The following is a 27,866-nucleotide window of genomic DNA, read 5'->3' as shown; positions in this document are numbered from 1 at the left end:
AGGTCAGATGATGACATCTCAGGAGGCCGTTCACAACTGAGCAGGAGCTATCACCAGCTGAAGAGAATGTGCAGATATTTCCAATTTGGCTTTTAGGCTTGACTTTTGAAACTCATATATTAGAAATAAGCCCTGGATTGGACCATTTGGTCAATATACCTTCAAATAGATTATTGTCAGCAGCCCCAGTCAGAAATGGAATAGATTATTTCCGCTTCAGGTTTATCTTTCATCTCATCAGTTGGATTTTAGCCCTGTAATTAAGTTTTCAGGATTTTGATGGTGAATATTCCATTCAAGGTCAAATCACAGAAAAAGAATGTCAGGTTTGGAAGGAACCTAAAATGTACTTTTAGTAGACCTAGATAACCTTAGATTATCCAAACTTGGTGCTCGGATCCCTGCCAGATAATCATCCAGCTGATGGTTGGATGGCTTCCTGGCTCTAAGGGAGTCCATTTCACGTTGGGGAAGGTTTGATTGTTAGAGCTCATCCTTATAGAGAGCTGAAACCTTCTCCCTGTGGTTTGTCACCTACCGGTCTTGGTTATCATCTGGCTCTACTGAGCAAGTTTATTTCCCTTTGAGAAGCAAATCCATTAACTACTTGAAGACCCATAAGCTACTTCTCCCCAGTCTTTACTTATCCGTCCTAAATAACCCCAGTTCCTTCACATACTCACAGTATGGGCCCAAGTTCCCTCACCACTCTGGTTGCGGTTTTCTGAACATGCTTTGATTTGTCTGTGTTGTTCAAGGGGAGCTCCTAGAAGTGAGTGTAAAACTTGTTTTGTGGGTTAACCAGCACTGAGCAGAATGTGACCATAACTGCCTGAATCCAGACCGTGCATTTCTGCTAATGCAATTGAGGGTCACATCAGTTTTTTGGCAGTAGCACCATGCCGTTGACTCATGTTGGGCTCATTGACAACTAAAACCCCTAGGCTCTCTCCGAGGATCCTGCCAAGCCAGGTTTCCCCCATCTGGTAATTGTACAGTTGTTTTCCTGGACCCAAGTTCAAGACCTTACATTTATCCCTAGCAAGGACAGTAAAGCCTCAGTCAGTCAAAATTGGAACCCTCAAATAACGGAAAATATTTTGCTGAGTTCTACTTCTTGGAAAAAGAGACCATCACAGGGAAATAAGCCAAAGTAGGGATCTAGTGAAAAAAAATCAACTTCCTGGATATATCCTCAGGTCAGTACACATTCTCTTTAGCCCCCTTATACCCACCCTATTTCCATCCACACTCCTGAACAAGGAGAGCTAGTGGCAAAATAATGAACCCCAGAGTGTTGCAAACACCTGGATGATCAGATAAACGAGGGTCTTAATGTTGCACTTCAAAGCCAACAGAAGCGAACTGTGCTTGCTTCTCAGTGAAAATGTTTGAAACAAAAAGAGCATTGTGCTTCTGCCTCAATTAACCAGAGAGTCTAGTTAACCAGACCTTCCCATTCTACAAGGAGCAAGTGTTACCCATCCACCTTTCTTTGGTTCTCTCACTCTAGAACGACGTGGCCCAAAAGGTTGCCCAGTCTGTGACAAGCCTGCATGGCACCAAGTACAAAGGGGGACCAATTTGTTCAGTCATCTGTAACTATCTAATGCACCGGAAGTTTTTATAAATGACCCACTAAGATGGCAGGCACCATGTGAATTTGGGCCAAAGTTTTTAAATGCCTTGATGTGAAAAGGATAGGCCTTCATGCATGGAACCCAACCTTACCCAATTTTGCTCAGTAAGTCTAGTCTCCTCCATGAGATACTTACTATGTAATAGGTAGAAAAAAGAACTTCCGAAATATTTGACTTTTGTGCTCCCTCCTATCCTTGTCCAGATCCTTACAGCTCACTCTCATCGTGTGGAATCTCTGCCTAAAAATGGGACTTTATCAAGACCTGGACCTAAGTAAGTCATGCTCTTTTATTAATCTTTCCTTTCCTGGCTAAGAGAGACTCATGTCCTGAGAGATCCCATGGACTGTGTGTGGGGAAAGAATGAGTATACGACTTTTAAGAGGACCCAGATAGTTCAGTGGATAGACTCTGTTGCAGCCACTGGTCCATGCAGAGTATGGGGAGCGTGTAGACAAGGAGGAAGGCAGTATCAGGAGGAAGTCTGGGGAGTCTGAGGTAGAGATTCCCCTCTACCTCAGTGGAGTGGGATAGAAACAAGAAACTACTGCAGTGCTGTTGGAAATCCCAGTGCACCCTTGTGCAAATTCTTAATCCCTCAAAGGCACAGTCTCTTCTTTATGGATACAGCCAGAAACTCAGGACCTGTCCCCAGACCATGATGGCAAATTGAGACTGAGAAATGCATACCTCTGTCTGTCTGGCAGCCTTTGAGAGGAGGCTGGAGTTCAGCATGTCTGCAGAGTCATATACCCTGAGACCCCCACAGAGGTCTCAGCCATTTTATTACAAGGAATCTAGTTTTTCACCTACCTTATCTGGAGGTATTTACAAATCAGGTAGACATTGGAAGGATGAGGTTTAGTATTTTTTTTTGGTGAGGTCACAGATATTGAAGATATTTCTAATAAGCAAATGTCAGACAAGTATGATTTTTGGAACCAGACCATTAATGACCAAGCAAATTCTTGCTGTGTCATTGCCTGGGGCTGACTCTGCTATTTTGGCCCCATTCCAGCTTGGACAAGCATTACCTCTAAGAACTAGTCCCAATTAATTACTCTTTGCCTCCTGTTCCAGGTTGGTATGCAGCTCTGGGCTGAACACCTGCTTCACTCCACCCAAGAGGAGGCTGTATGTCTGTCTGTGGTGGGGGAGATGTTTTCCGGGCAGCTTCCCATCTAGAAAGGGCTTTGAGGAGCTGCACTTCAATAGCTGTTTGGTCCAGGAGAAGTTGTTTCTTGGGTTCTTTCTTAGGGATGTGTAGGGGGAAAAACACAGACCTTGGGGACAGAGGCCTGGGTTTGAGTTATAGCTCTGCCACTTTGGAACCAAGTAACCTTGGGCCGGTCACTCATCTTCCCTTTGTTTCTTCATCTGTGAAATGGATTGTTGAGTGTCTGAAAAGATAAAATGTGGAATGAAAGTGCTCACTGACTATAAAGCACAATATAAACGTTTCTTGTTAGCTTCCTTATGAACTGGTCTCCTCTACATACCTCTAATCCTTGATGTGGTCTTTTTTGGCACAGTCCTAGTCATTTATTGATAATGATAGTTATAACTGACATTTTTTGAATGTCTATTCTACATACATTTCCTAGTTCCTTCATGTAATGTCTCTGAATTTGTTTCCTCATCTGTAAAATGGGAATAATAGTAGTACCTACCTAGGAATTAAATGTACCAATTTAACATAGTGCATAATACATTCAGTAAGCACTTGACAAGCATTGTAATTATAACTATTACATTATCCTACTTAATTCTCACTGACCTGTGAAATAAGTTGGAGTATTATCCTTATTTGATAGATGAAACATCTGGGACTCAGATTAATGACATGCCTTAGGTCACCCAAGCTAATGCTTTGTGGGGTCAGGATTCAATCTGAAGCCGGTATTCTGTCCACTATGGACCTCTTAGTAGGATTGGCTGTGTTGTATGACCACACCAAAGATACACGTTAGTGATTTTGGTACTCAGGGAAGATTCAGTTCAAGTCAGTAGCCATTTAGTATATGTTATATACCAGGTGCTATCATAGCTGCCCTGGGTGAAGGCCAAGGCACAGGTCATAGGAGTTCACAGTGTTAATTCACAATATTAACCTCCAGTCCTACTCTTCCCTGGTATAACCTCCCTGGTCTTCCCAACCCCATTCTAGGACTAGGTGGCTTCTGCCATCTCTGCCCCAGCCATGTCCTCCATTTGACCTCTACCTGCCCTCCCTGGGTTGGGCCTCAGGGCTGGTCTATTGCTCAGCTCTTCCAAGTCATGATTGCCTCAAGTCTTCCTAGGCTAATACCATCTTCCTTCATCATCTGTCATATCAGTGGCCACACATATCTCAGGTGCACATTACTATGTTGGCTAAACTCATCACGCACAGGTGCTGGGCATGCTATTTGATATCAGAGCAGAGCCTGCTTTACCTTTAGGCTGAAAGTCCCCAGAAGTCAGGGACCAAATCTTTTACTCCATTTTCTTTTTCCTTATGGCAACTGGCTGGTATAGGGATTGAACTCTGCACCTTGGTGTTATCAGCACCATGCTCTAACCAACTGAGCAACCGGCCAGCCCCATCTTACTCCATTTGTAATCCTTCCTCTCCCACTAGAGAAAACAATGTCTATGCCTTCTAAAGAAGGAGGCGGTGTGGTCTCCCTAAGGTGGAGAAGATGCCAATTAGGACAGGAGGCAGAATTCCAGATGGGTAAGTAAAGACACAGGCTCCTAAGAATACCAAAGAAGGCTAAGAACAGTTTCTATTGGAATAACACCTTTTACTTTTCAAATAATCCTCACATTTTTTTCTAAGCATGTCCCTCTCCTAAGCTATCTCTGTTCTCACAGTGCACACATGTAGGGCCTGACTTATTTCTGATGATGGCGGAACTTCACACTGAAGAGGCCAGTAGCAGCATAGCCAGACTTTATTCTCATTTGCCCTTCAGATCAAGCCAGTGGGGGAAGCACTGACTGGTCCTATGATCTGGCATCAAATACTCATTTGCTTTTGAACTGAGAGACACAGGTCACTATGGCTTCCTCTTGCTGGACAGTCAGATCCTGCCCACAGCCAGAGAGACCTGGCTTGGCTTGAAGACGATCATGGAGCATGTGCGAGACCACCTCTATTAGGGCTCTGGGGAATGAACCAACACCATTAAAATCGCTCTGGTTTGAAGCAAAGTTGGGTTGTCATTATTTCTTTTTCTAATCCTGATCTGGGAGCACCATTCCATCAGTTTCTGCCCTAAAACACAGCAAGCCACTGCACTGTCACCCCTCATCTTTTTTAATACATCTTGAGCAAAATGCTCCCAACATCCTTAAAAAAATTTTTTTACTGTGATAAATTAAGAAATTTACCATTTTGATTTTTAAGCACACAATTCAGTGGAATTAAGTACATTCACAATATTATGCCACCATCACCACTATCCAGCTCTAGTACTTTTAAAAAATCATCCCCAAATGAAACTGTGTAGCCATTAAACAATAAGTCCCCATTATCCTCTCCCTCCAGTTCCTAATAACCAGTATTGTACTTTCTGTCTGTGAATTTGCTTAATCTAGGTACCTCATACACGTGGTACCATACAGTATTTCTCCTTTGGTGTCTGGCTTATGTCACTTACCATAATGTTTTCAAGGTCCATCCGGGTTGTAGCATGTGTCAGCCCCTTCACCTTAATATGTAGAATTTTAGAGTTAGCAATGGACTTCCAAGTTCATTTATTCAACAAGTACTAATTAAGCAACTACAATGCCAGGCATTGTGCTGGGCGCTGTATCCTCTGGTCCCATTGCTGCCTTTTGCGTTTCCATTTCTGGTATGCTGCATTATACAAACTGGTGGGGACCCAAACCAATGACATTCCTTCCTGGAGTCTCAGCCCCTTCAAGTCTGGGTCTCTGCTTCCACACGGTTTGTCTTTAGACATTGACTTCCATTAGGGATTTAGATTTTCTTCATGTTGATTCTTTTCCCTGGGAGGAAAAGGTGAGAAGTAAATTTCCACTTGCTCAGAATTCTGGGCGCTTGATTCTTTCGCTTCACGTCTCTTGCAGATTCAGGTCTCAGTTTTTCTTGAAACTTCAAAGGTGAAATCTATCTCGGTGAAGTAGAGCCCAAACTTTGTGTGGACAGGGTGGGTGTAGGAACGGAGGATAAAAGAGCCCGGACGGAGGAAGAGGAGACAGAGGCCCCCAGCTCCACAACTCCTGACAAAGGCTGTCTCCTGGACCGCACTTTTAGACTCTGCACCCTCTTTTTGACTAGGCTGGCTCTTGGGCCCTGTCTAAGCCAGTCTCAGCAGAGATCCTGCTAAGTTGTCCCTCCCTGCCCTACCGCCCCACCCCCTTGATAACTTTTTTTGGCAGCTGGCTGGTATGGGGGTGCAAACCCTTGGCCTTGATGTTATAACAACCCCCCCTTGATATCTGATCACGTTCCTCATCCCCCACATTTGATGTGTAAGTCCTTGGCCTGCCTTTAGCAAGAATCCTGTTAGGACAGTTTAGCAACAAGCCCCCCTACCCTTGACGTCTCCTCTTTGTAATTTTCCACCCATTGACCTGCTCACTCTGCTCTCTTTCTTTGCCATATTTGGACTTTAGCACAATTACTCTCTCCTATTGCAATAATCATGACCCTTATTGCATAAATCTTCAATAAAGTCTTCCCTACTGTTTTAACAAATATCAGAATAATTTTTCTTTAATGCTTCCAATCATGACCCTTGGTTGTGTCCACTCTGCTTGGACAATGGGATGGGGGAGGCTTGTGGGAACTGGAGCTCCCAAGACAGACTAAAAGGCCCCAGAGCCCCTGAAGAAGTCATGGGGATCATGAGTGTCTTTCATTTGTCCTGCTGGGACTTGGTGGAAAGGACACATCAGACTCAGAGTCTAGCAAACATAAGAAAATCTTATTATTAATAAGACCATTAAGCCTTACTTGTAGTGCAGACCCCAAAGAAAACTGATAATTTATTCAGACTAACACTTTGTTCCTATACTATTTACCTCATATGTTTTCATTTTCTTAGTGGAGTCATAAGAATCAGGCCTCAGACCCATAAAAGAGTTCACAAACTCTCCTCATTATGACCTGCTCTGGTGAAATTCTCTGGCAGGGCTTGTTAAGTATGTGGTCTTGGAGCTGGCTTGGGGTTGCTTTGATAGCCTTCACTTTTTTATTACTCTAGAGACAATTGCATCCCAGGTTTACCATCTGGCCTCTCCTATCAGTATAAATTCCATCCAGCACTGTGGGACTTTCCTATTTACTCAAAAAACACTATTTACATGCCAAGCAATGAGCAATATGGCACCCTTGGCACAGACTTTTCCAGCCTGTGGAGCAAGTTCCGGACCTTGTAAATCGAGAGGCTTGGCCTTTATCACTCAAAAGGAATGGAAGAGGCATTGGCGGGTGCCTGCCTGTGGGCTGTCAGAGTCGCAAGGGTGCTTGGGAATCACAGTAGCATTTTTGAGGACGTGAGTATACCTCACACTACTTATAAATACAGCTTGACTCAGCCACTGTGTGACTGACACCCTTGGGACATGAAGTGGATACTATTCTTTGGGGCCCTTATTGGGCCCAGCATCTGTGGTCGAGAAAAATTTTTTGGGTAAGTTCCTTTTTGATTTACTTTTATTTTTATAACTTTGGTGATTTAAGAAATATGGGAGTCGACTGGAATTGAGAATGAATGGCTGATTGTACCTCAAGTGGTAGGGCATTGGGGGAAGAAGACCTGGGCTCTTGTCCCAGCTTTGCCCCTGTGTCATCCTGGACAAGTCACCTCTCCTGGCCTGAGAACCAATTTCATCTGTGAAATCAGGACTAGGTGGTCTCCACAGTCCCTCCTCAGCGTCCTAATCTCCTGCAATTCTTTTTTCCCCCTAATTCTTATTTGTAAGGTCAGTTCCAGGCATCTCCTACTTTCTTACTCCTACGTTATTCATTATTAAAAATTACCAGAAATTGTTTCTAATATCTGCCGTGCTTAAAGGGGAAACTTTTAAAGGCTTCTGGGTTATGCCTCTGTGTTGATGGTGAAGGCTTTGCGGACCTGGTGCTTCCTTGTTGGCTCCTAGGATGTGAAGATTTAATAGGTCTTGACTCGCCACAGCTATGCAATGGACACACAGGGACACACACCTGCGCACTGTGCGTGTGTGTGCTGTGTGTGTGTGTGCACGCACACATGCTCAACACGCTCCGCACAGAAAGCTTTGAAGTTTGCCAAGAAGAGGACATTTGGGAGTTAGAAAAGATGAAAGGGTGCCACGGTGCCCTGCTAGAAGGTTGAATTATAATGACTCATTACTGCATAATGCTTTGCCATTTGCAGAGAGCTTACGTGTACATTATCTTTTGAATCACGCAACAACTCTGCCAGGCAGGGGTGTTATTTTCCTCAATTTAAACCTGAAAAAACTCAGCCTTAGAAAGGTTGAGGAACCAGCCCAGGGCCACTTAGCTGGCAAGCAGGGGAGGAAGAACTCTGAATGCAAAACCCACACCCTTTTGCTGTAAAACTAGTTAATCTCCAAAAGAATCCTGTATCTCGCTGATCTACCTCTATGTATCAGTTTACTCTCTATTATACTCTCTGGCTAAAGGGACTTTGGTATTGTTTATTGAGGTAATTACTTATATGAGATTGAGTAATTTTTGTGGTGATGACTTCTGTTCTCACCTGTGACTCTACTGCCAAGTAGCTCCGAGGGGTTAGGCGTAGCAGGTGGCCAGGGAAGGAGATTTTTCCACAGGCAGCTCAGCAGTAGGTGTGTCACCACTACACTCATGGCCATGTGGGCTGATGCCTGGAGCTGTCAGGCTCCCACAGCAGCTATCCGTGCAGCTGAAACATCTCTGTTTCTCAGGATATAGACCTCTCTTGCAACGCGGTGGGCACCTGGGTGGGGCCCTCGAGTGCTCACCTTAGGAGTGTTGCACAGAAGGGTCTGTGCACCTGAGCTGATGGCAGATGGCTTCAACCAATAGTGTCATCCTCACCCCAAAATCTGTTCTCACCTCATAGTAGGGAACTAGCAAAAGTGGTGGAATCCTTCCTGGGGTTGATAGACATTCCCAGACACCCAGCTCAGGGAACATTTAGAGCAAAGGGAAGCTGGCCTCTGAGCATTCAAGAGGTTGGGAAGCCAGGACACTGATCGGCTGGTGGAGGTGAGGATGGTTTCTCCTGCCACCCAGTCTTCCTTCCTTCCACCTGGCTCACCTACCACCCCAGTCTCTCTTCCTCTGCTGGTGTCTTTTGCCCTGGTCTTCAGTCATCTTAGGAATGGAACAATGGCCAAGATGCTGGAGGTGCTGGGCGGCAGAGAACAGGAAGTAGCTGCAGAACTGGCTGTAGCATCGACAGTAGCTGGCAAGTATATAAGAGTTCTGTGATGCCATCTCTTAATGCTGCTCATGGTGGCTGGGCATGCAATGAGAATGGCACAAAGGCTGGGCCACGTGGCTGTCTGCATGGAAGGGGGCGGATCATCATGGAAGGGGGCTCAGTCATCAGAGCAGTTATGACTGTCCAGCACATGGGACAAGCATGGGGGTGTGTTGGTAGCAGCTGGACAGCCCTAGGTACTGAAAAGGGTCAGAGTTAAGAAGAGCTGTCTGGAGCAGGAGGGGAGGACATGGTAACCTGCAAACCCATGTGTCCCCCCTCCCAGGCCAATCTTCCATCTTCAGGAAGAGCTCAAGGTATCTGAATGAATTTTCAGATTGTGGAGATAAGGTGTGCTCAACCATCTACACACTCAGGACCTGGAGGAGGTATTTTCCAAATAGAGACAAGGACAACAAGGGCAAGCAAAAGGCTGTCCTTTGCATGGCACCCCAGTTATGTTCTCTCTGCGTTCAGGTATTGAGTGGTCATGTTCATAAGAATACTGTTAGATCTGCCACCACTGCCAATTTTTAGCGTGATCTGAAGACTCTACTTAACTGCTTCTGCTGGTGAGGGAAAGCTTCATGAGGATGTGTACTGGTCCTGAAGACTAGCTGGGAGATTGGCTGGCAGACAAGGGAAAGGGCACTGCAGGCAGAGAGAACAGCATGGGCGAAGGCATGCAAGCGCCAAAGTGGACAGTGAATTTGGGATTTCAGTGGGGCTGGAGCCAAGAAGGTGGTGAAGGGAGAGGTGGAGGAGAGGCAGATGGGGACAGGCTCCAGTCCGCCCCAGCCCTATTGCCCTGCCTCTCTGTGCACTACTGATGTCTCTTTCGCCTCTGTAGCTGGGCTGACTAGAGCCTGATGAAACCGGTTGTGAATATCATCGTGGGGGCCAGTTCGAGTCACTGTGTTCCATTGTTGTGGAATGTGCCCAGGAGTACAGAAGTTCTGACGTGAAGTCATCACTTGGGAAAAAATAAAATGCATATGCTGGGTGAATGCATAACATGGTTTTCATACTTCAAAGAGCTTCTATTCGTCCGTCTCTCTTTTTTTCTCCTCCTGTTCCTTCTCCCTTCCCTCCTCCTTTTTGATTGCTCAGTGTTGTATTCTATAAATGCCTAATTTTGCTAATCGAGACATCAACATATGGGTTTTTTCTAGAACACCCATTTTTAAGATGCCCCTTTTCCTGGAGTGTTGGGATAGGTTGTGACAAAGCATGAGTTTGGCAGACCCATTCCGATCCACAGCCAGGAATAAGGATTTCCCTTCTGTTTTAAATCCATCCCTTTTTTGTGAGTCTGCCTACCCCCATCAGGGAAATGGTGGTTTGATTCCCCATCTTCCCAGGGCTGCAGTCCAACTCTTAGCAAGTCTGTTGGGTTCAGACTGAGACCTGCCCAGCCAGAGGCTTCTCCACCAGGCCCTCAGCAGCTCTCATGGGATGCCCTCAGCTGCCCACCTCCAGGACCCTGTGGGGAGAAAGCGAGACTTCAGCACCGGCCTCTCCTCCAGACCGGCCACCTGCAGCAGGAGCAGCCCTGCAGTGACATTGTCTCCTTGGGGCTCGGCTAGATCCCCTGGAGAGCCCCCAGAACCTTCCAGAACCAAGTGAAGCTCCAAGAGTCCAACCGGACGGAACCGGTTTTGGATGAGGAACTGCCACGTGAGGCTGCACGTTTAGCTCCCTGTGACAGAGCCATTTACTCTGTCAACAGGTCCTTCAGCCCACAGCAGCTCTTCCCGCATTCACTCATGTCAAAGGGATGACGCATGTGACAGCGTCGAGTGCGGTTTCATTTGGGCCGTCACCTAGCAACGGCCTAATGGCTCCCCAGGCTCCCTGAGCCGGCTGCGAGCACAAAAGCACCTTTTCAGACCCGGCTTCCTCCCACCCACACGCAGGACTTGGGGGGGCCTCTACCCCTGCCGCTGCTGCGGAAGCTAAATAATGTGTATGAAGCAAGTGCGTGACAAACGACAAAAGGGCTGGGGCGAGCCGGCCCTTTCTGGGCCCTCTCAGGGCTCCACGGGCAGCAGCGAGTCCCAGGTTCACCCCGGGCCGTGGGGGGTGGGGAGGTGGGGGTGTCTGTCGTGATGCGCATGCGCACAGGTTCTGCAGCTGGGCGGATCGAGAGCGCAGCAGCCTCGGCCTGTTTTAAATTTTAGGGGTTCGGTCGCCAGCCCTCCCGGGATGGAGGCTGCTCTCCTTTCCAGCTCTTCCCAGCGTGGAGGTTCCGCCAGAGTTCAGTCCTTGCCCCTGACAGTGAAGAAGTGCTTCATGTCTTGAGTTAGCCTTGCGTGTAACTCAGGAACATTCCTTTCTGTTAAATATATATGTTTTTCATTATAAAGTAATATGACCACGTTACAGAAAACAGATACGAGGGAAAAAAAAGTCAGTCATCCATAATCCCACGACCCGAGCATAAGCACTGTCAGCATTTGGTCTATTTCCGTTGTCTGTTTTTCTTCCAATGCATCTGCTTTTTCCATACTTGTAATCATGGCATACATACAATTTTGTGTCCTGCTCTTTCACTTAGTATTTCCCTTAAAGTTATACCATAAGCACTTTTTCATATTTGCCACGTAGTCTTATTTTTAATGGCTATACATTATACCCAAAGACTAGACCATTTCCTCTTATTTGACCCAGTTATGTCTGGGATTGCAGGCTTGGGAGTTATTTGCCAGCTGAAAGTTCACCATTATCTTTTGCTTTTTCTTTCTCCTTAAGGGACCAAGTTTTTAGGATTAATGTCAGAAATGGAGACGAGATCAGCAAACTGAATCAGTTAGTAAATTCGGACAACTTTAAGGTACTTGGTTCTTCTTAGTTCTCCTGGGTGTCTAACTTTGGTGGGAGAAGACTCTTGTACTACCAGCATTATTATTTTTATTTCTGAAGATTCTCTGTGTGTAATCCTGTATTAGTCAACATGCCATTTACACAACTGAGAGGGTTGATCGGAGAGAAGAAGCGCTGTAGGCCATAGCAGTGCTGTTTTGGGAGGTGGGAGACCCGAGCAGTGGGCTCCATCATTCTAGCTGCCTTGCACTTATTAGTTCTTGGAGTCTGCTAGGCAGTGCTTGCAGGGCAGGCCTGAGCAGGTACGACTGTGAAATGGTCACAATTCACCCTTGGGCAGAACCCAGCCCCTCAGGGATCACCCTGGCTCTTGGCAGTGGTTCTCGAAGAATGAGCTCATTGTGCCTTTTACCTGAACTGTCCTTTAACCTGGTTTTATTTCTGTTCCCTTCAGCTCAATGTCTGGAAATCTCCCTCCGCCTTCGGCGGGCCTGTGGACGTCTTGGTCCCGTCTGTCAGTCTACAGCCAGTCAGATCTTTCCTGATGTCTCAGGGCTTGGAGTACTCAGTGACGATTGAAGACCTGCAGGTTGGTAGGCTGAGGCCCCTCCTTGGTCTTGCATAGCACCAAGCAGCCACTCCAGAGTGGACCTGAGAGATTTTCAAATTCTGGTTTCCTTTTCCATTTCACAGATGAAGAAATTGAGGCGAATGGAAGTAAAATGCAGTGATTTGTTAGAGGAACATGTCGTGGTAGTGAGGGCATACATAGGTTAGGGAACCACTCAGATCTGGTCTCCAATTGTCATTTTGCTGACTATGAGTGCTGTGACCTTGGACAAGCTATTAACCTTCTGTGCTTCTGTTTCTTCATCAGTAAAATGGTAATCGTGATATCTACTTCATGTGACTTATTGAGAAGAGTCAGTGATTGAATGTATGTAAAATATCTGGCAGTGCCCGATACATCATAGATGTGCCATTAAGTAATAAGTCCCTCTCTCTTTTCTTATTTGAAGTCAGGAGGCAAGAGCAGACTGGGGGTAGGGGGAGGATATTGGAGACCAGCCATAAGAAGCACCTTTGAGGAAGGGAGAATGTCACCCACAGCCCCCAAGAGAGGGAATGTCGTCATTCCAGCCTCACGACCTGTGTCTGAACAGCAGGACAGTGTCTGGCTCACGCACTTTCCCTCACCGAGGTGGGTTATGGACTAATTGGTGATTTGGCCTGCGAGTTTCCTGATGGCGTGAGCAGCTGTGAGCTTATTAATCATCCTCACATGTCACAGACATCTGCCAGGAACCTTCAAAGTATGAGTGGTTATAAGAATTTCTTTGTTTCTGAATGGTTTCCCAAGCCGCGATTTTCAGAGACACTGGATACCAGATGCAGGCTGATGTCTAGAGAATTCATACTATAGAATAACCAAATAGCACATATGTGGCTTCCAGGGAGTAAGTAGGTTTTGAATGGGTGATATAAACTGGGCACCAAAAAGTAAAATTTTATAGATACATGCAAGAAATCTGACCTCCTTTTAAATCTTGAAATTTGTGCTGCTTAATATGCTGAAGGTGCCACCATCTTGGCTGGCCCCTGTGCCAGGATATGACAGAAAAAACAGGAACCAATGAATCACTTCACAACATTGCTGTGTCTGTTTTTAGGCTCTTTTAGATAATGAGGTTGAAGAAATGCAACACAATGAAGGGCAAGAACGGAGCAGCAGTAACTTTAACTATGGGGCTTACCATTCTCTGGAAGCTGTAAGTATCTCCTGTTCCATACATACAGGTTAAGATCCAGGTTCTCTGGCTCCTGAATTTTGAAACCGCTGTCCTTACTTCCAGGAGGTATTAGTCTTCAGCATAATATCACTTCACTAAGGGGCTAAAATGTGCACATTTCAAGTCCTTTCTAATTCTTGGGTTGCTTACCTCCCACCAGCACCTAAGAGCATAGTAAAACACTAACTGGACATTTTCTCCCACATGCAGCCTTCTTCTCTTAAGCAACACCTTAAAGGAAACCATGAAATAATTACGATCATTTCCAGTCTTCGTAATTTAACCTTCTTCTACCACCATAATCTCTCTATTTTATTCAGAGTAAAATGTTACTTATTCCAGGTAAGTAGACAAGTGGTTATTTGCAAGGTTAAACAAATATTTCCACTCATTTATCATGACTACTTGTAATGTATATTTGTTCCATAATGCATTAGTGCTGTTCAGTTAGAAACAACTTGATATAGATGACTGCCTTTCTAGGTAAGCCAAACCTTCATATGAAAAACTTGGAGCAGAATAATTTCATATGATATTGGAACTTAAGAAGTCAGGAGGGACTATAGAATGGAACTGCATTGTGCACAGTAAAGTTCCCTTATTCCCCTCAGTGCCTTCGTCATTAGTCAGCAAACTCTCTGCTAGCTCAGGAACACACCCCCAAACCTAAACTGGTGTTCTCCCTCGTATGCAGTAATACATGGGGTTGTTCTTTACATACAAACGTGGTGTTCATGCCATGCATTTCGTGAGGCATGCACTTTGAGTTGCTTTTTTTTAGACAGGATTATTTCAAAGGTTGACCAACTATTTCCACTTCTTTCCCATGATTGTCAGTAGCTTTGTTTAGTGTGTACGTTTCCAACTGCACTGCCCCTTGATCCCTCTTGTGACCAATGACATACATCTGCAAAACAGCTGGATAAAGTTAGAAGTTCAGTCTTGGGCCATGGACAAAAGCAGAGCTCAGGGCCCTCACAGGAATCAAACCCATGACGTTAGTCTCGTTAACATGGAGCCCTCCCCAGCTGAGCTAACCAGTTGCAAATGTCACCCAAGGCTCTGGAGGGACCATCTCCACACCTGCCTGCTGCTGGGGCCTCACTTTCTCACCCACTCACCTCTGATTTCTCTGACATTAGGTGCCCTTTGCAGTCTGGTTTGCAGCTATCTCTTGCTCTCTGTGAGGCCTTTTGCTATGGACTGGTGGGCTGTCTCCCTCTCAGCTTGATCATATTCGGTTCTTTCTACAAAACAGCTTTTAAAAGCCCATATCCTACAACCACCTAGGCTTTCTTAGGTCTCTAATGGGAATTTCATATTTGTCTCTGCCAGGGTTTCTGGTTCCCAGTCCTTTGTGTGTGTTATGGTGGTGATGGCAGTGGGAATTTGGACCCCACATCAGGACACAACTTGGTGTTTTAGCTTTTCCTGGGTGTCTCTCTTTCCTCTCATGGCTTAGAGCAGCCATGCTGCTTTTCTTCTATTCTCTAGGGCTAGAGGATAGATTGGGTAGAATTTCCAGGACCTTTTTGTGGCCGGAATTGCCAGTTCCTGGCTTTCAAGTTCCAGCCTCTTGCCCCAGGTTGGGTCCTGTGCCCTCTACCCCTCAGGCAGATATTGGTTCTGTGGCTTCAACTCCTGGCCCTCCACCTTGGTAGTTAGTTCCCATTTCTGGCACTTACATTTCCCCCCTTTTTAGCTTTTGAACTTGGCTGTGAATCACTTTCATTGCATTTTATCTGGCTTCTCTGTGTACATGGGGGTGGTTTCTTGCTTCTGTTCAGACTGCCACATTGACTTAAAGGTTTGATAAACCCTTTAAGCTTGATTTTATTCTATATTGATGGCACATTTTCCTTCTCTGTGTAGCCCCTTTTTCTAGTATTAAGGACTAAGCAAATACATTTTTTTATTTCCTTCTTTTAACCTTCAGATTGTTTGAGCAACTATGGATAAACTCTATTTAAGTCAAACTTTTTTTTTTTTTTTTTTTGCTGGAAGCAAACGGAATTATTCTTAGCCACTATTTATACCTCTTCAATTGCTCTCACAAAGCCTTCAGAAAAATGATCTCCATAGTGGGGTGCCTATAGCACAGGGCATAAGTGAGATGGTCCACTGAGATGGAGGAAGACATGATTACAACTTCTATTTATATTCCTACTTGTATTTATACTTATTATTAACACAACTGTTTTTATTATTTTTTATTTTATAATGTACATCATATATTTGTATGGTAGTGTATATATATATATATATATATATATACATGGTGTGTGCTAATTTTTTTTTTTTTTGGCTGATGGAGAAAGTGATCACAAAAGTTTGGAGAGTACTGCTGCCAAGAGCCTTGGCCAAATGGGGCTGTTACTGACTATCCCAGTACAGTGCAAAGGATCACACTGTTGAAGCAATATCTGCCTAATTCTCTCGACTCTAGTTTAAGGTTTTATGGACAAATAAAATGTGTTATTCTCTAGAAAGTTGTAGAAAAGGGCTCTTGAGTCAGTTCCTCGTAATAAGCATATCATGCTGTTAATACGGTCAGCCCCAAGGTTAGGGGTCCAGAAGAAATCATTAAAAGACCAGTAAGATCGAGTTCACCCACACCCATCCAGAGTGAACACATTTTGAAAATGCACTTGGGTTCACTTTTTCACGCTTCAGATTTACCAGGAGATGGACAGCATTGCCACAGATTTTCCTGGTCTGGCAAGCAGAGTGAAGATTGGACATTCCTTTGAAAACCGGCCAATGTATGTGCTGAAGGTGAGGCCCATGCACGCTGGTGAGTCCTGACTGCACTCAGGCTCCTGGGTTCTCGTGTCCAGGATCCAGCCCTCAGATCTCTGAAGGAGGCAGCTTTTTAGACTCTTTAACTACAGGGAGGAGAGTGAGGGGGCGAGATTTCTTATTGGGCTAGAATTTGGTCTGACTGAGAGTCCCCAGCTTTTGTCTAATTGGGATAATTGGAAGGAGCACGTCTCATTCCAAGTGTGACTGAAAAACAAGATTAGAGGGGAGGCGGTTAGTATTCCAAAAGCTCTCAGATGGGCCAGAGCTTTTTGCCTTCATTTCCCACTTCTGTAAATCGCAAGACAAGTTGGGATAGGCCAATGAACTCTATTGTGCTTTCAGGGGTACTTACTGGAAAAATCAACCTAGGAAGCTAATTTTAGGGTTGATGTCATTTTAAGCCTAGCCTGTGGTCCTTGGCTGCAGAAAGCCTAATTTCCAGATATTTTGAACAGATTCAGGTCTATATTGGCAAAGGAAGTAGAGAACTATGTCAGTGACATAAATTACCTAAATAACCCAGCTGAATGAAAATAAAAAGGAATTTGGGCTATAGACCATGGAACAACTGATGGTGCTAAGAATTTGCCAAACCCTTAGTTCCAGATAAGCCCCAAAGACCCAGGTTTATGGCAATGAGCAAATTACCATCAGGAAAGAGAACTGCCACTAAGCTGGTTGCTCTAAAATAATTATATTTAGATTATTTGCCAATCTGATGGAGACCCTGGCATTGTTAGCATCAAGGTATGACACAAGGGAGCCCAACACTGTGGCAAAGGCAAGAGCCGGAATTCATTATGCCATTTACAAAGAGCTATAGTGAACCCCCCTTCTTCCTAATTTAAAACCAAATTCGTTTATTGCATTAACTAGAAGAGCCTGGTTTGCGTACCCTTGTGTCTCTCTCTGTTGGGATACCAATTGAGGCCTTTCAAGAGACATAAAATTATCTCTAATCACACAGGCGTTATAATCCACAATAACAATTGTTTTCCCTTCCCATGTGCTCCAAATGCTGGAGAGGTTCAGGCTGCCCGGAGCCAACCAATTAAGCTCCCCGGTCACGGATAAGCCCACTAAATAGATGGCGCTCTCAGGAACATTTGGTCTTTGAATTATCTTAAATGAAGGAAATGAATAGGAGTGAGTTGGGGAGAGGAGAGGTGAGTGGAGAGGCGGGCAGGCGGGTCTTTTTCTGGCCTCATTTCCCTTCTGCAGTTCAGCACAGGAGGCGGTGAGCAGCGGCCGGCTGTTTGGCTGAACGCAGGCATCCACTCCCGAGAGTGGATCTCGCAGGCCACCGGGATCTGGACGGCGAGGAAGGTCATGTCGCCTGGTATTAGCCAAGAATTCTGGTGGGCCCAGGGGCCCCCCACAGCATCCCATCCATGTTGGGTTGGTTGGGCCCTGGGGACAAGGTAGGAGGGTGCTCTGCACAGACGCAACAGGCTGGGGGCCTTTTCAGATTGGAGAAGCAAATGGTGAAAGCCCCTTGGTCAGCCCACTGTGGCTAAATGACAAATGTGTTCATGGCCATGAGTGAGCTAATGAGGAGCAGAGGTGGACCTGAGACACTGACCCACAGTCAGCCCCACAGAGAGGGAGTAGAGAAGAACTCAGATGAGCATTGCCCTCAGCTCCAGGCAGGCCCGCAGGTCCTCAGGGGCCTCACACTGTCCCCAGGTCCCTCTGGAAAGTGCCTTAAGCCAGTGCTGAGAGAGGAGGATGCTGCATGTGCAGGGTCATCTTCCCTACCCCTTCTTCGGGGACTCAAATTCCTGAAGAAGCACTCTTCCGGGCCCCTCCTCTTGGAAGGAATGAATAGGCAGACACCCAGGACTCAGTGCAGTTGATGTCCCCAGGTTTTGAAGGGCTCAGAGGGCTTTGCAGAGAGCTGTGCCTGTGAGGGTGGCAGGGGTGCTTTGGAGGCTGCATGCTGTTTTAGGAACATCCATTCTAGCTGTGGATTGGAAGATACACGGCTTAGACCTAGCAAGCCAGCCTGCAGTGGTACAGCTGACAAACACGTTGTCTCCACTTAGATTGTATCTGATTACCAGAGGGATCCAGCCATCACCTCCATCTTGGAGAAAATGGATATTTTCTTGTTGCCTGTGGCCAATCCTGATGGATATGTGTACACGCACACTCAAGTGAGTAATCTCAATTGCGCTGGGCTTGGAGTTCAGATTGTTCGTTGAATTCCTCGCTTTGCCACTAACTGTCTGACCTTGGAGAGAACTTCCACAAATGTGCATGTTATGAGTTTCCTTGGGATTTCATTTTCTATTCATTCTCAGAGCCGAGAATCACCAGGGAATATTTTTTCTTAGAGAGCATAGTTGAATGAATTCCGTATTATGGGTCTTGAGCAATTATCAGCATTTTACCAATCTTTTTTTTTTTTTCATTTCTTTCCCTCCCACATATTTTTTTGACATTTTTTTTTTTTTTTTTGTCCTTTTCGTGACAGGCACTCAGCCAGTGAATGCACTAGCCAGTCCTATATAGGATCCGAACCCGCGGCGGGAGCGCTGCAGCGCTCCCAGCGCCGCACTCTACCAAGTGCGCCACGGGCTCGGCCCTTTGACATATTTTAAAACAAATCCCAGACCTGATGTTATTTCACCCAAAACTACTTTAGTGTGCATCTCTAGCTGGTGATAATAAATAAACCAAACCCCAAACAACAAAAACCCCAAACCCACTACACCACTATCACCTTAAAAAAATTAACAGAAGTTCTTTACCATCATCTGACACCCCCAATTATCTTAAAATTAAGATAATTTTCCTTTGAGAGTCAATTTGTTCAAGTAAGAATCCAACAAGGTCTCCACTCTATCTGGTGGCTGTGTACCTGCAGTCCCTTTTAGTCTACAAAAGCACCTCCCACACATCCTTCAAAGATGCCATTCATTTATTGGAGACACTGAGTAATTTGTCCTGTACATTATCTCACATTCTGCATTTGGCCGATGGCTTCTTTGTTGTGTCATTTAATTTGATCCCTTATCCCCCGTATTTCCTATTCACTGATGGTCAGACCTAGAGCTTGATGGGATTCGGGTGAATTTTTAGGCAAGAATAAGATAGATGCCGTGTACTTCCTGTCACACCAATGATCATCAAGGCACATGATGTCCATTTGTCCCACTTCTATCAAAGCCAAAAGTTATTCAGTGGGTTCAGGTGGTATCAGCCTGGTTCTTGCATATGAAGTTTTCATCAGGGCATTTTCGGGGAGTCCCTCTCCTAGAGCCAGAAGGGCAAAACCTCCTCTCTGGGGATGAGAGGAGACTGGCCAACAGTGAGGGTTGGCGCTCAGCTGGCCTCCAGGCCCCTCCATCATGCTCATCTCCATCTCAGGTCCCCATAGAAAGCCCCCATCTCTTCTGTGCCCTGGCCTACCTCTAGGTGTTTGTTCCTTCCCTTTTTCAGAACCGATTTTGGAGGAAGACACGGTCCCTAAGTCCTGGAAGCCCCTGCATTGGCGTTGATCCAAATAGAAACTGGAACGCTAGTTTTGCAGGTAGGTTGGCAGATCCTGCCGCCCCTGGAATGGCCCGGTCCCCTGGACTCCAGGCTGGCAGGGAGGGAGCCGCTTTCCATTGCTGATTCACAGGGAGACTTGGGCATATCCCTTATCCTCTCTGTGTCTTAGTGTTCTGTTTTTAAATTTTATTTTTGTGATTTTGAAAGGGGATGGTTCAGTAATTCCTCTTCTCCTGAGAGGACGGTAGGACAGAGAGTCTTTACATTGTGCTTCAGTCTACGCTACTGTCTTGAAAACCACTCTCGTCTGAGATGCATGAGGGCCTTCTTTGTCCCTGGTCATACCAGCTCCTCCTGGGCAAGTCGTGGGCAGGTGGAGGGCTCATGGTGGCAACTCAGAGGAGAGCGGTGAGCACTGGTGTCCTGACAGGCAAGATCAGGGTGTGAAAATGAAATCAGGCCGTTTGCACTTAGACGTGTGAATATGAACCTTGGCAGCTTGCTGTGACGGAAAGAGAATGAGATTAGGCGACCTGGGTTCTGAGTTCCAGTGATTTAAAAACCATTCCCCACTAAAGTGCCAACCATGTGCCACGCCCATAAATATGTTATTTATTCTTCTTACCTAGTGAGTGAATTTTACTATTTGAAATTAGACAATTGAAGCTCAGAGACAATCTCAAGATCATATGGCTGATGAGAATTAGGATGTAAACTCACTTTCCAACTCCAAATTCAAATAGTTTTCTTTCACTATGTCACTGCTGTACTGTTTTGTTTTTAATTTATTTCTTTTACTTGCATAGAAATACCACAAAAAGCCAATGGGGGAAAGATAACGACTGTGGGAAAGGAGCTCATAGGAACATGGGAACCGAGGGCATCGAAATTAGGTTAGATATTTCCACAACCGGAGTGACTTCACGCGCACACACGCGCGCACACCCCAGAAACCTCAGGGACCTGTACTGTGAAGTCATCTAGAAGGCGGTACTTCTAAATACCTGTCAAATAATCAAGAGATTTTAGCCACAACAATAGACTATTTTTGGCAGCAGTTGGCCAATGAGATTTGAACCAAGAGAATAAGTTGACACCGGAATAAATGGAGTCATTTTCATTATTTGTTGGTATTCGTATTAATTATCTAGAATACTTATTAATTACAACTCACTCTTAAGTATGATATTTATTACTTATGACAACTGCTGTTGGTACAGTGCAAGGTCACGTCTATCTATTTAGAGGAGTCCTAACAGTTTCCCTCCTCAGCTGTAGCATATTCAACACCCAACCTCCCTCTTCCTTGCCCTTCCTGAAATCCAAACACAACACCGACCAGGCTCTTGGGATGTTTAGCGGTGGCCTGCCCGTTGCCGGTGCCGCCAGCCCTCCTCTGGGTTGAGTGTCCTGCATTTCTGTGTTCTTGGCTTTTGGGTTAATGTTTCTGCTTGGGCTGTCCCCCGCAGGAAAGGGAGCCAGTGATAACCCTTGCTCCGAAGTGTACCATGGACCCCATGCCAATTCAGAAGTGGAGGTGAAATCAGTGGTAGATTTCATTCAAAACCACGGGAATTTCAAATGTTTCATCGACCTGCATAGCTACTCACAGCTACTGATGTATCCTTATGGGTACACAATTAGAAAGGCCCCCGATGGCGACGAGCTGGTGAGTGCCAGCAGCCTCCTACCCTCTGGGCGCTACCAAGGTGGTTGGTCTGCAGCTTTCTAGGGAAAGTCCAGGAGCCCAGGCAAGTTTCATTAAGGGTCCAGTCTTCTTTCCCTGCCCCTTGGGATGTGCCATCAGACCTACTAGGGACAAGAAGACAACGATGCCTGTGTCTGTTATTTCTGTGTCTGCTGTGACACACCTGAGCCCTGCCTTTCCATCTCACTTGTTTTTCTGGCTGAAACGTATTGCAGACCCATAGCTTGCCAACTGCTGTGGTTGGAACCATGATGGGCAAGTGGAGATGCTCCTTGTCTGGTTAAGGAAGAGTTTAAGGAGGGCATAGGCCACAGCCTAGGACTGCTCTGTGTCACGTCCAGTGACTCACCGCAGGCTGTGGAGAGGCGAGGCACAGAGGGCTGGGCCGGCGGGAGCAGGGCTGGCATCTGCGGGGTGACCGCAGGCCTCTGCCTCTGTGCTGGTCTGCTGGAGTGCACCCCTCTGCCCAGGGCCACAAGCCAGCCCAGAAACCTCTGGGCAGATGGCAGCCCCACCCAGGCTCATGGCTAGGTGTGGGCTGGATTCTGGCCCCAGTCACGCTCTCAGGCAGGCGTTCCGTGTAGGGCACATTCACATGTGGCGGCCATGTCTCCACCTCCACTCTAGAAGCCATCTCTTCATCCCTCCTCAGGGAGGGTGAACATGGTGGTGCCTTTACTAGATTCCTAATGGGTTGGTGAGCAGCTTGCCAGGCCTTTGGAGAGCTGGACTGTGACTCTTTCAATTTGAATACATAACACATGTGCTTCCAGAGTTCTGGCCAGTCTTCCACTTTTCTCTTTGCCTCCTTCTCTCAACTGGGGATGTGGCTGGAGAAGCAGCTGGAAAGGAGCCCCTTCCCTCTGTTTGTAGTCAGGCCCTGGCTCTGGGTGGATGGCAAAGAAGAAGAAAACACCAGAAGGGGGAATCGGGGGAGGGGCTGAGGTTCTTTCAAACCATCCCAGTGCAGAACAGTTGAGGAATGTCAGGCTCAGGATCCGTTCTTTCTCACTCCTCTGATCCCCTCTTCCCAGGACGAGGTGGCGAGGCGTGCGGCCAGAGCTCTGGCTTCCCTGTCGGGCACTGAGTACCAAGTGGGCCCTACCTGCACCACTATCTGTAAGTGTTTGCTGTATTTTTTAGTTATTTAGAAAGCACTTTGAGAAGAAACAAAATGGAGTGGGAGAGTGGCGAGTTATGCTGTCATCTGATTGCTTTTGTTTATGTCAAGCCTGGGTGATAATAGCTGTTGCAGGCGGTCATCTTCATCAACGTCACCGCCACTATCAGGCCATTGATCATGTGCCCACAATGAGTTAAGTCCTGTCAGTGGGGTAGGGTCTGCGTTCCTTATCTTGCGTTAACAATCCTGATGTAGTTTATCAAAAATTCCGCCAGCCCATCATTCACCCACCTTTGGGTTGGCAGACTGCAGGTGGGGGTGGGGAGACTCCCTCAACTTCCCATTGGAGATGAACAGCATTGGAGTACGGCAGGCTGGGGGAAGGGGGTCCTCCCAACCATGGTTAGCATCTAGCTCCAGAAAAACCTGCCATGCCCCCAAACCTGAACCTGGCCTTGAGCCTTATTACCCACAACCTTATTTTGAGGAAATACCTTTGTCTTGGTTTCTCACTGAAATGTTTCATCTGAGCAATTCATTCGATTCCTCCTGAGATCCTTCAAGTTCCCTTATCCTGTGAGTGTGTCTTTGAATGTGCCTGTTGGAAAAAATACCGTACTTCAAGACCCGGCTGTAACTGGGAAATGTAACCCTGGGAAGCACAGCTCTGATCCCTTTTAGGGTAGTGCCCTGCTTTTCCTTTCTCGTGCCTCATCTGTACATAGTGTTCCACAGTGGGTCCACTCTTGGAGTCCCTGAAGGCTCCTTTTCAATACCGTAACTCACTCTCCCATCCTGATTCCCTCTCGACTTGCCTTCCTTCAAGACCTCCTATTCTCCCTCCCACCCCCGGGCCCTCCTCTGGACTCTGATCTCAACAGTCTTGTCTCTGTTCCTATGCCGCTGAGCTGCACAAAGCAGTTAGCGTGAAGTTTAGTGTTTGCGTTGCTAATTGCAGCAACAATCCAGTAATTATTCATGGTTTTTGTTATTTGTGTTGTTAAATGGGAACTCTTCAGAGAACACATCAGGAGAATTTCTCCACTCTTTGCCTAATTAGAACTGAGACCAAAGAGAGTTAGAAGAGACTTGATAGGAGCCCTCTGAGGAGGTCCTCTCCAAAGATCTTGTGTGTCACCCGGGTCCTGGCTTTTGGATCAAAAATCAATTTAAATAATGGTCCCCTCCTCCCACATCAATCACATTCTTCTTCCCAGCATGAAGAAACTCTCCCGCTCTTCTGAGAGTTGTCCAGGAAATGTAAAATTTCCTACCTCTTTCAAGAGCCCATCTTCTGTATTCTTTACAGGCCTTGTCTGCTCTCCTTGCTTTCCAAAAAAGCAACCCATTTTTGAGTGATAACATCCTCTCCAACTCCATTTATGGCATGTGCTACATAAACAGTTGACGTTTGTCCCTTCAAGTGCTTGGCCTTTCCTTAGATTAACCATTTTAGATGACAATAATTCTAAAATGGGTTTCTCACTTTCCTGCCTTCTTAAACAGAGCATGTAGAAGAGATATAAGCCCTTTTCTTCACGATTGAGCGGTCTTCTGAGCCTCAATTATTCTATCCCGGAGACCTGCTATGCCGTATCGGACTGCTGGCTCTCTCTGCTGAATAGCCCCAGCCTGTTTTTCTTCTTTAATTCTTGTGTCTGCTTTTTAGAGTTTTTATGTCTCCTTCCTCCTGTCGGACTGTCAGCAGTAGCTTGTACTGCTTTCAGGCCGCCTGCCTCTAGCAACCCTTTCCTCTCCTCCTCACTGATTCTGAACAACCTAAGGGCTTGGAAACAAGTTCTTTAGGCTCATCTGACTCTAGGATAAATCATGAGTATTAAGGATGATAATGACAGCATTATTTATAGGCACAAAAGACTGGTAAGTGTCTAAAATGTCTATCAAAAGAGCGCTGAATACATACACATTTGGTGTAATCATACAGTGAAACCCTATGCAGCCCTTAAACAAATGAGCTGGATCTATGTGAGCAAATAGGGAATAATCTTCAGTTGTTAATTGAAAAATACAGTGTGCAGAGCAGCATTGACACTATGTTCCTTTTTTTTTTAAAGAGTAGGTAGACTTTGAGCAGGGACCCCAATAAAGTAAAGTTCAAGAACATGATCACTTTGATTAGCAGAAGTCATTTTGCCTCCTTCCTGAATCTTAAATGTGTTCTGAAATACTTGTGCTTGCTATAGAACCCCTAGAAACTTCTGGTACCATTGTCAGTTTTTTATTCAGCATTTTCTCAGGGTTGAGAAAAGCTCTGGGAACCACATGAGGATTTCAGAGAGTACAGCAGAGCCTGTTCCATATTCTCAGGGGGCACATCATTCTCAGTGGAAGCAACATCTCTAGAAAAATCACAAATGCTGTCATGAGAAACAACTCAGGAACAATAGATTAAAAAAAAAAGGACCCATATTTTCATTTAACAGACATGTTAATATACTCAATGGACCGGAAGTAGGTTGAAGAAAGCATGGGTTTTATCATCAGAAGGACCTGGGTTTAAATTCCAGCTCTGCCATTTTCCATCTGTATTTCCTTAGATGAATTACCCATTCTGAGCCTGGATTCCCCCATCTGTAAAACAAGGACAATAATACTTACCTCAATGGGTTTTTAAAGATTATGAGATCAGAGATGTAAACGTTGTAGTATAGTGACTGGTAGATGCTCAATAAGCCATAGCTGCTATTGACGTCACTATTTTATTATTAATAACATCTACATTTTGCACTTTTAGCCAATTTCTGCTCTAGCAGAGTTTGACTGGGAAGAATTAGAAAAATAGGCTTTTTGCCTTTCTCAAGCCTTTTGGCAAAGAAAAGTCTCAAAGGCAGCATTTCCTTCTCTCTACCAGTTATTTCTGGCTATGTAAAAAAAAAAAAATCCCCTTAAACTTAACTTAAAACAATAAACATTTATTTTCTTACACTGCTTCTGTGGGTCAGGAATTCAAGAGCGGCTTAGCTGGAGCTCAGGTTCAGGGTCTTGCATGAGGCTGAGGTCACAATGTCGTCCAGGGCTGCCACTAAAGGCTCAACTGGGCTGGAGGATCTGCTGCAGGGTGGCTCACTCAGGTGCCTGGTGAGACAGTGCTGGTTATCGGCAGGAGGTCTCAGTTCTTCACCACTGGACCTCATTATAGGGCTGTTCAAGTGTGCTTACAACATGGTAGCTGGCTTTCCCAAAGTGAATGATCCAAGAGAGAGCAAGGTGGAAGCCACAGTGTCTTTTATGACTCCACCTTGAAGGTCACACAATTTCATTTCTGCAATATCCTGTTAAGTTACTGTATTAGTCCGTTTGTTTTGCTATAACAGAAATACCTGAGACGGAGTAATTTATAAAGAACAGAGGTTTATTTGGCTTATGATTCTGGGACAGCTGCATCTGGCACGGGCTTCAGGCTGCTTATACTCATGGTGGAAAGTGGCAGGCAGCTGGTGGGATCAAGCAGATCACATGGCGAGAGGAAGCAAGAGAGAGAGAGAGGGGAGGTGCCAGGGTCTTTTAAACAACCAGCTCTCGTGGGAACTAATAAAAATCTCACTTAGGACCCTCACCTCCCAGGGAAAGCATTAATCCATTCATGAGGGATCTGCCCCGATGACTAAAATGGCTTTCAACACTGTCATACTGGGGACCAGATATCTGCATGAGTTTTGGGGGACAACACATCCAAACTCTTATCAGTTACACACCCAGGTGAGGTCCTACGTAAGAACATGCCTTCCAGGAAACAAGGATCATTGGGGCTATTTTGCAGGCCACCTATCACACTCTGTCTCTGTAAAGATTGATTTTGAGTGACCTGCAGGATTGGACACAGAGACAAGGTGAGAGTGAGGATTTTGCATCTCTTTGTTTGAGACTAGTGCAGACTTCATGGTCTGATCTATATGTCTTAGGCAAGATGGCCTGAGACATATGGATCAGGCCAATGTCTATGTGCCACGAGCCTGATGACTTGCAGAAAGAATTCTGCATCCCTCAGGAACCCCAGGCAGGCAGGGTTCTAACCCTGAAGGGACTGGGCTTCAAAGGTGTTTTCTTTTCTGACTTACAGATCCAGCTAGTGGGAGCAGCGTCGACTGGGCGTACGATCATGGCATCAAGTATGCATTCACGTTTGAGTTGAGAGATACTGGACACTATGGCTTCCTCCTGCCAGCCAATCAGATCATTCCCACTGCGGAGGAGACCTGGTTGGGGCTGAAGACAATCATAGAGCATGTGCGGGACAACCTCTACTAGACGAGGGGCCCGCTCTGCCTACATTTACTTGTACCTACATTGCAACGAGGCTGCTATTAAAGGAGTTCTTTTCTTCACGCGTGTGTCAGAAGCCCTCTGGGTCTGTGGGGAGCACAGGCCTGCCCCTCTCCAGCCTCGCTCCCTGGAGTAGGTGATCCTGGCGCTGTACCTGTGAGGAGTGCCCTGCCAGCTGCTTTGTTTTGGTCCTGCTGTTTTGCTGAGCTTTTTGGGTGCCTCTCCTTCCACACAGCTGGTTGAGCAGGCCAGAATTATTCCTTCCTGGGTGGCATGTCTCCACCTCAGTTTTAGAATAATAGAACATGAGAGATGGTTCTCCAGCCTCATCTGCCTCTAGCCAAGCGAGTGACCTTGCTCTGGTGGGGTCCCAAAGGAAATGCTGTGGGAGACCATGCTTATCTTTAGATGGGTCTCAAAGATGATGCAGAACTTCCTTTAATTTCTCTCATTCTTTCCAGAACATATTTTTCTTTGAGCAACAAATCCCATAGGGTCATCAGTATAGGTCTTCCCCTCCCCCGCCCCATATTTTTTTTGGTCTGAATACAAAGTAGAGGATCATTTCCCATCACCAGACTAAGAAATTTCTAGACCATGCAGTTCTTATTGCTTTCTTCTCTCATTATTTAGTGTAACTGGGATCCCAGAAGGGGATCTGTGTCACTATAGGTACTGCTCATCCAGGAATGCTGGACGAAGGGGTCTAAATTGCAGGGTTGCTAAATTATCCCATGTGTCTTAATGGGCTCACTTCCACTTTGCCTTTTG

General features: G+C 45.9%; 1 protein-coding gene and 1 pseudogene across 2 annotated transcripts; both read left to right on the top strand.

The window, feature by feature from the left end:
• LOC134380881 (carboxypeptidase A2-like) overlaps positions 1-4,784 on the top strand; it is a 33,041-nt pseudogene extending 28,257 nt beyond the window's left edge.
• A 2,433-nt stretch (positions 4,785-7,217) lies between these two features.
• On the top strand, positions 7,218-27,080 carry LOC134380565 (carboxypeptidase A4). Of its 2 annotated transcripts, XM_063100568.1 has the most exons (11): positions 7,218-7,285; positions 11,819-11,900; positions 12,345-12,479; positions 13,561-13,659; positions 16,354-16,455; positions 17,704-17,808; positions 18,528-18,638; positions 19,927-20,017; positions 21,450-21,649; positions 22,723-22,807; positions 26,893-27,080. In XM_063100568.1, the coding sequence occupies exons 1-11, from the start codon at positions 7,218-7,220 to the stop codon at positions 27,078-27,080; spliced, it is 1,266 nt and encodes a 421-aa protein (XP_062956638.1). The 2 variants fall into 2 exon arrangements, with proteins under 2 accessions (XP_062956638.1, XP_062956639.1); XM_063100569.1 differs by lacking the exon at positions 13,561-13,659.
• Positions 27,081-27,866: the final 786 nt, after the last annotated feature.

The sequence above is a fragment of the Cynocephalus volans genome, chromosome 6, assembly GCF_027409185.1.
Source record: "Cynocephalus volans isolate mCynVol1 chromosome 6, mCynVol1.pri, whole genome shotgun sequence".
Taxonomy (NCBI): Eukaryota; Metazoa; Chordata; class Mammalia; order Dermoptera; family Cynocephalidae; genus Cynocephalus; species Cynocephalus volans.
The sequence above is the reverse complement of the archived record's forward strand: the minus strand, read 5'-3'. Positions and strand labels throughout refer to the sequence as shown.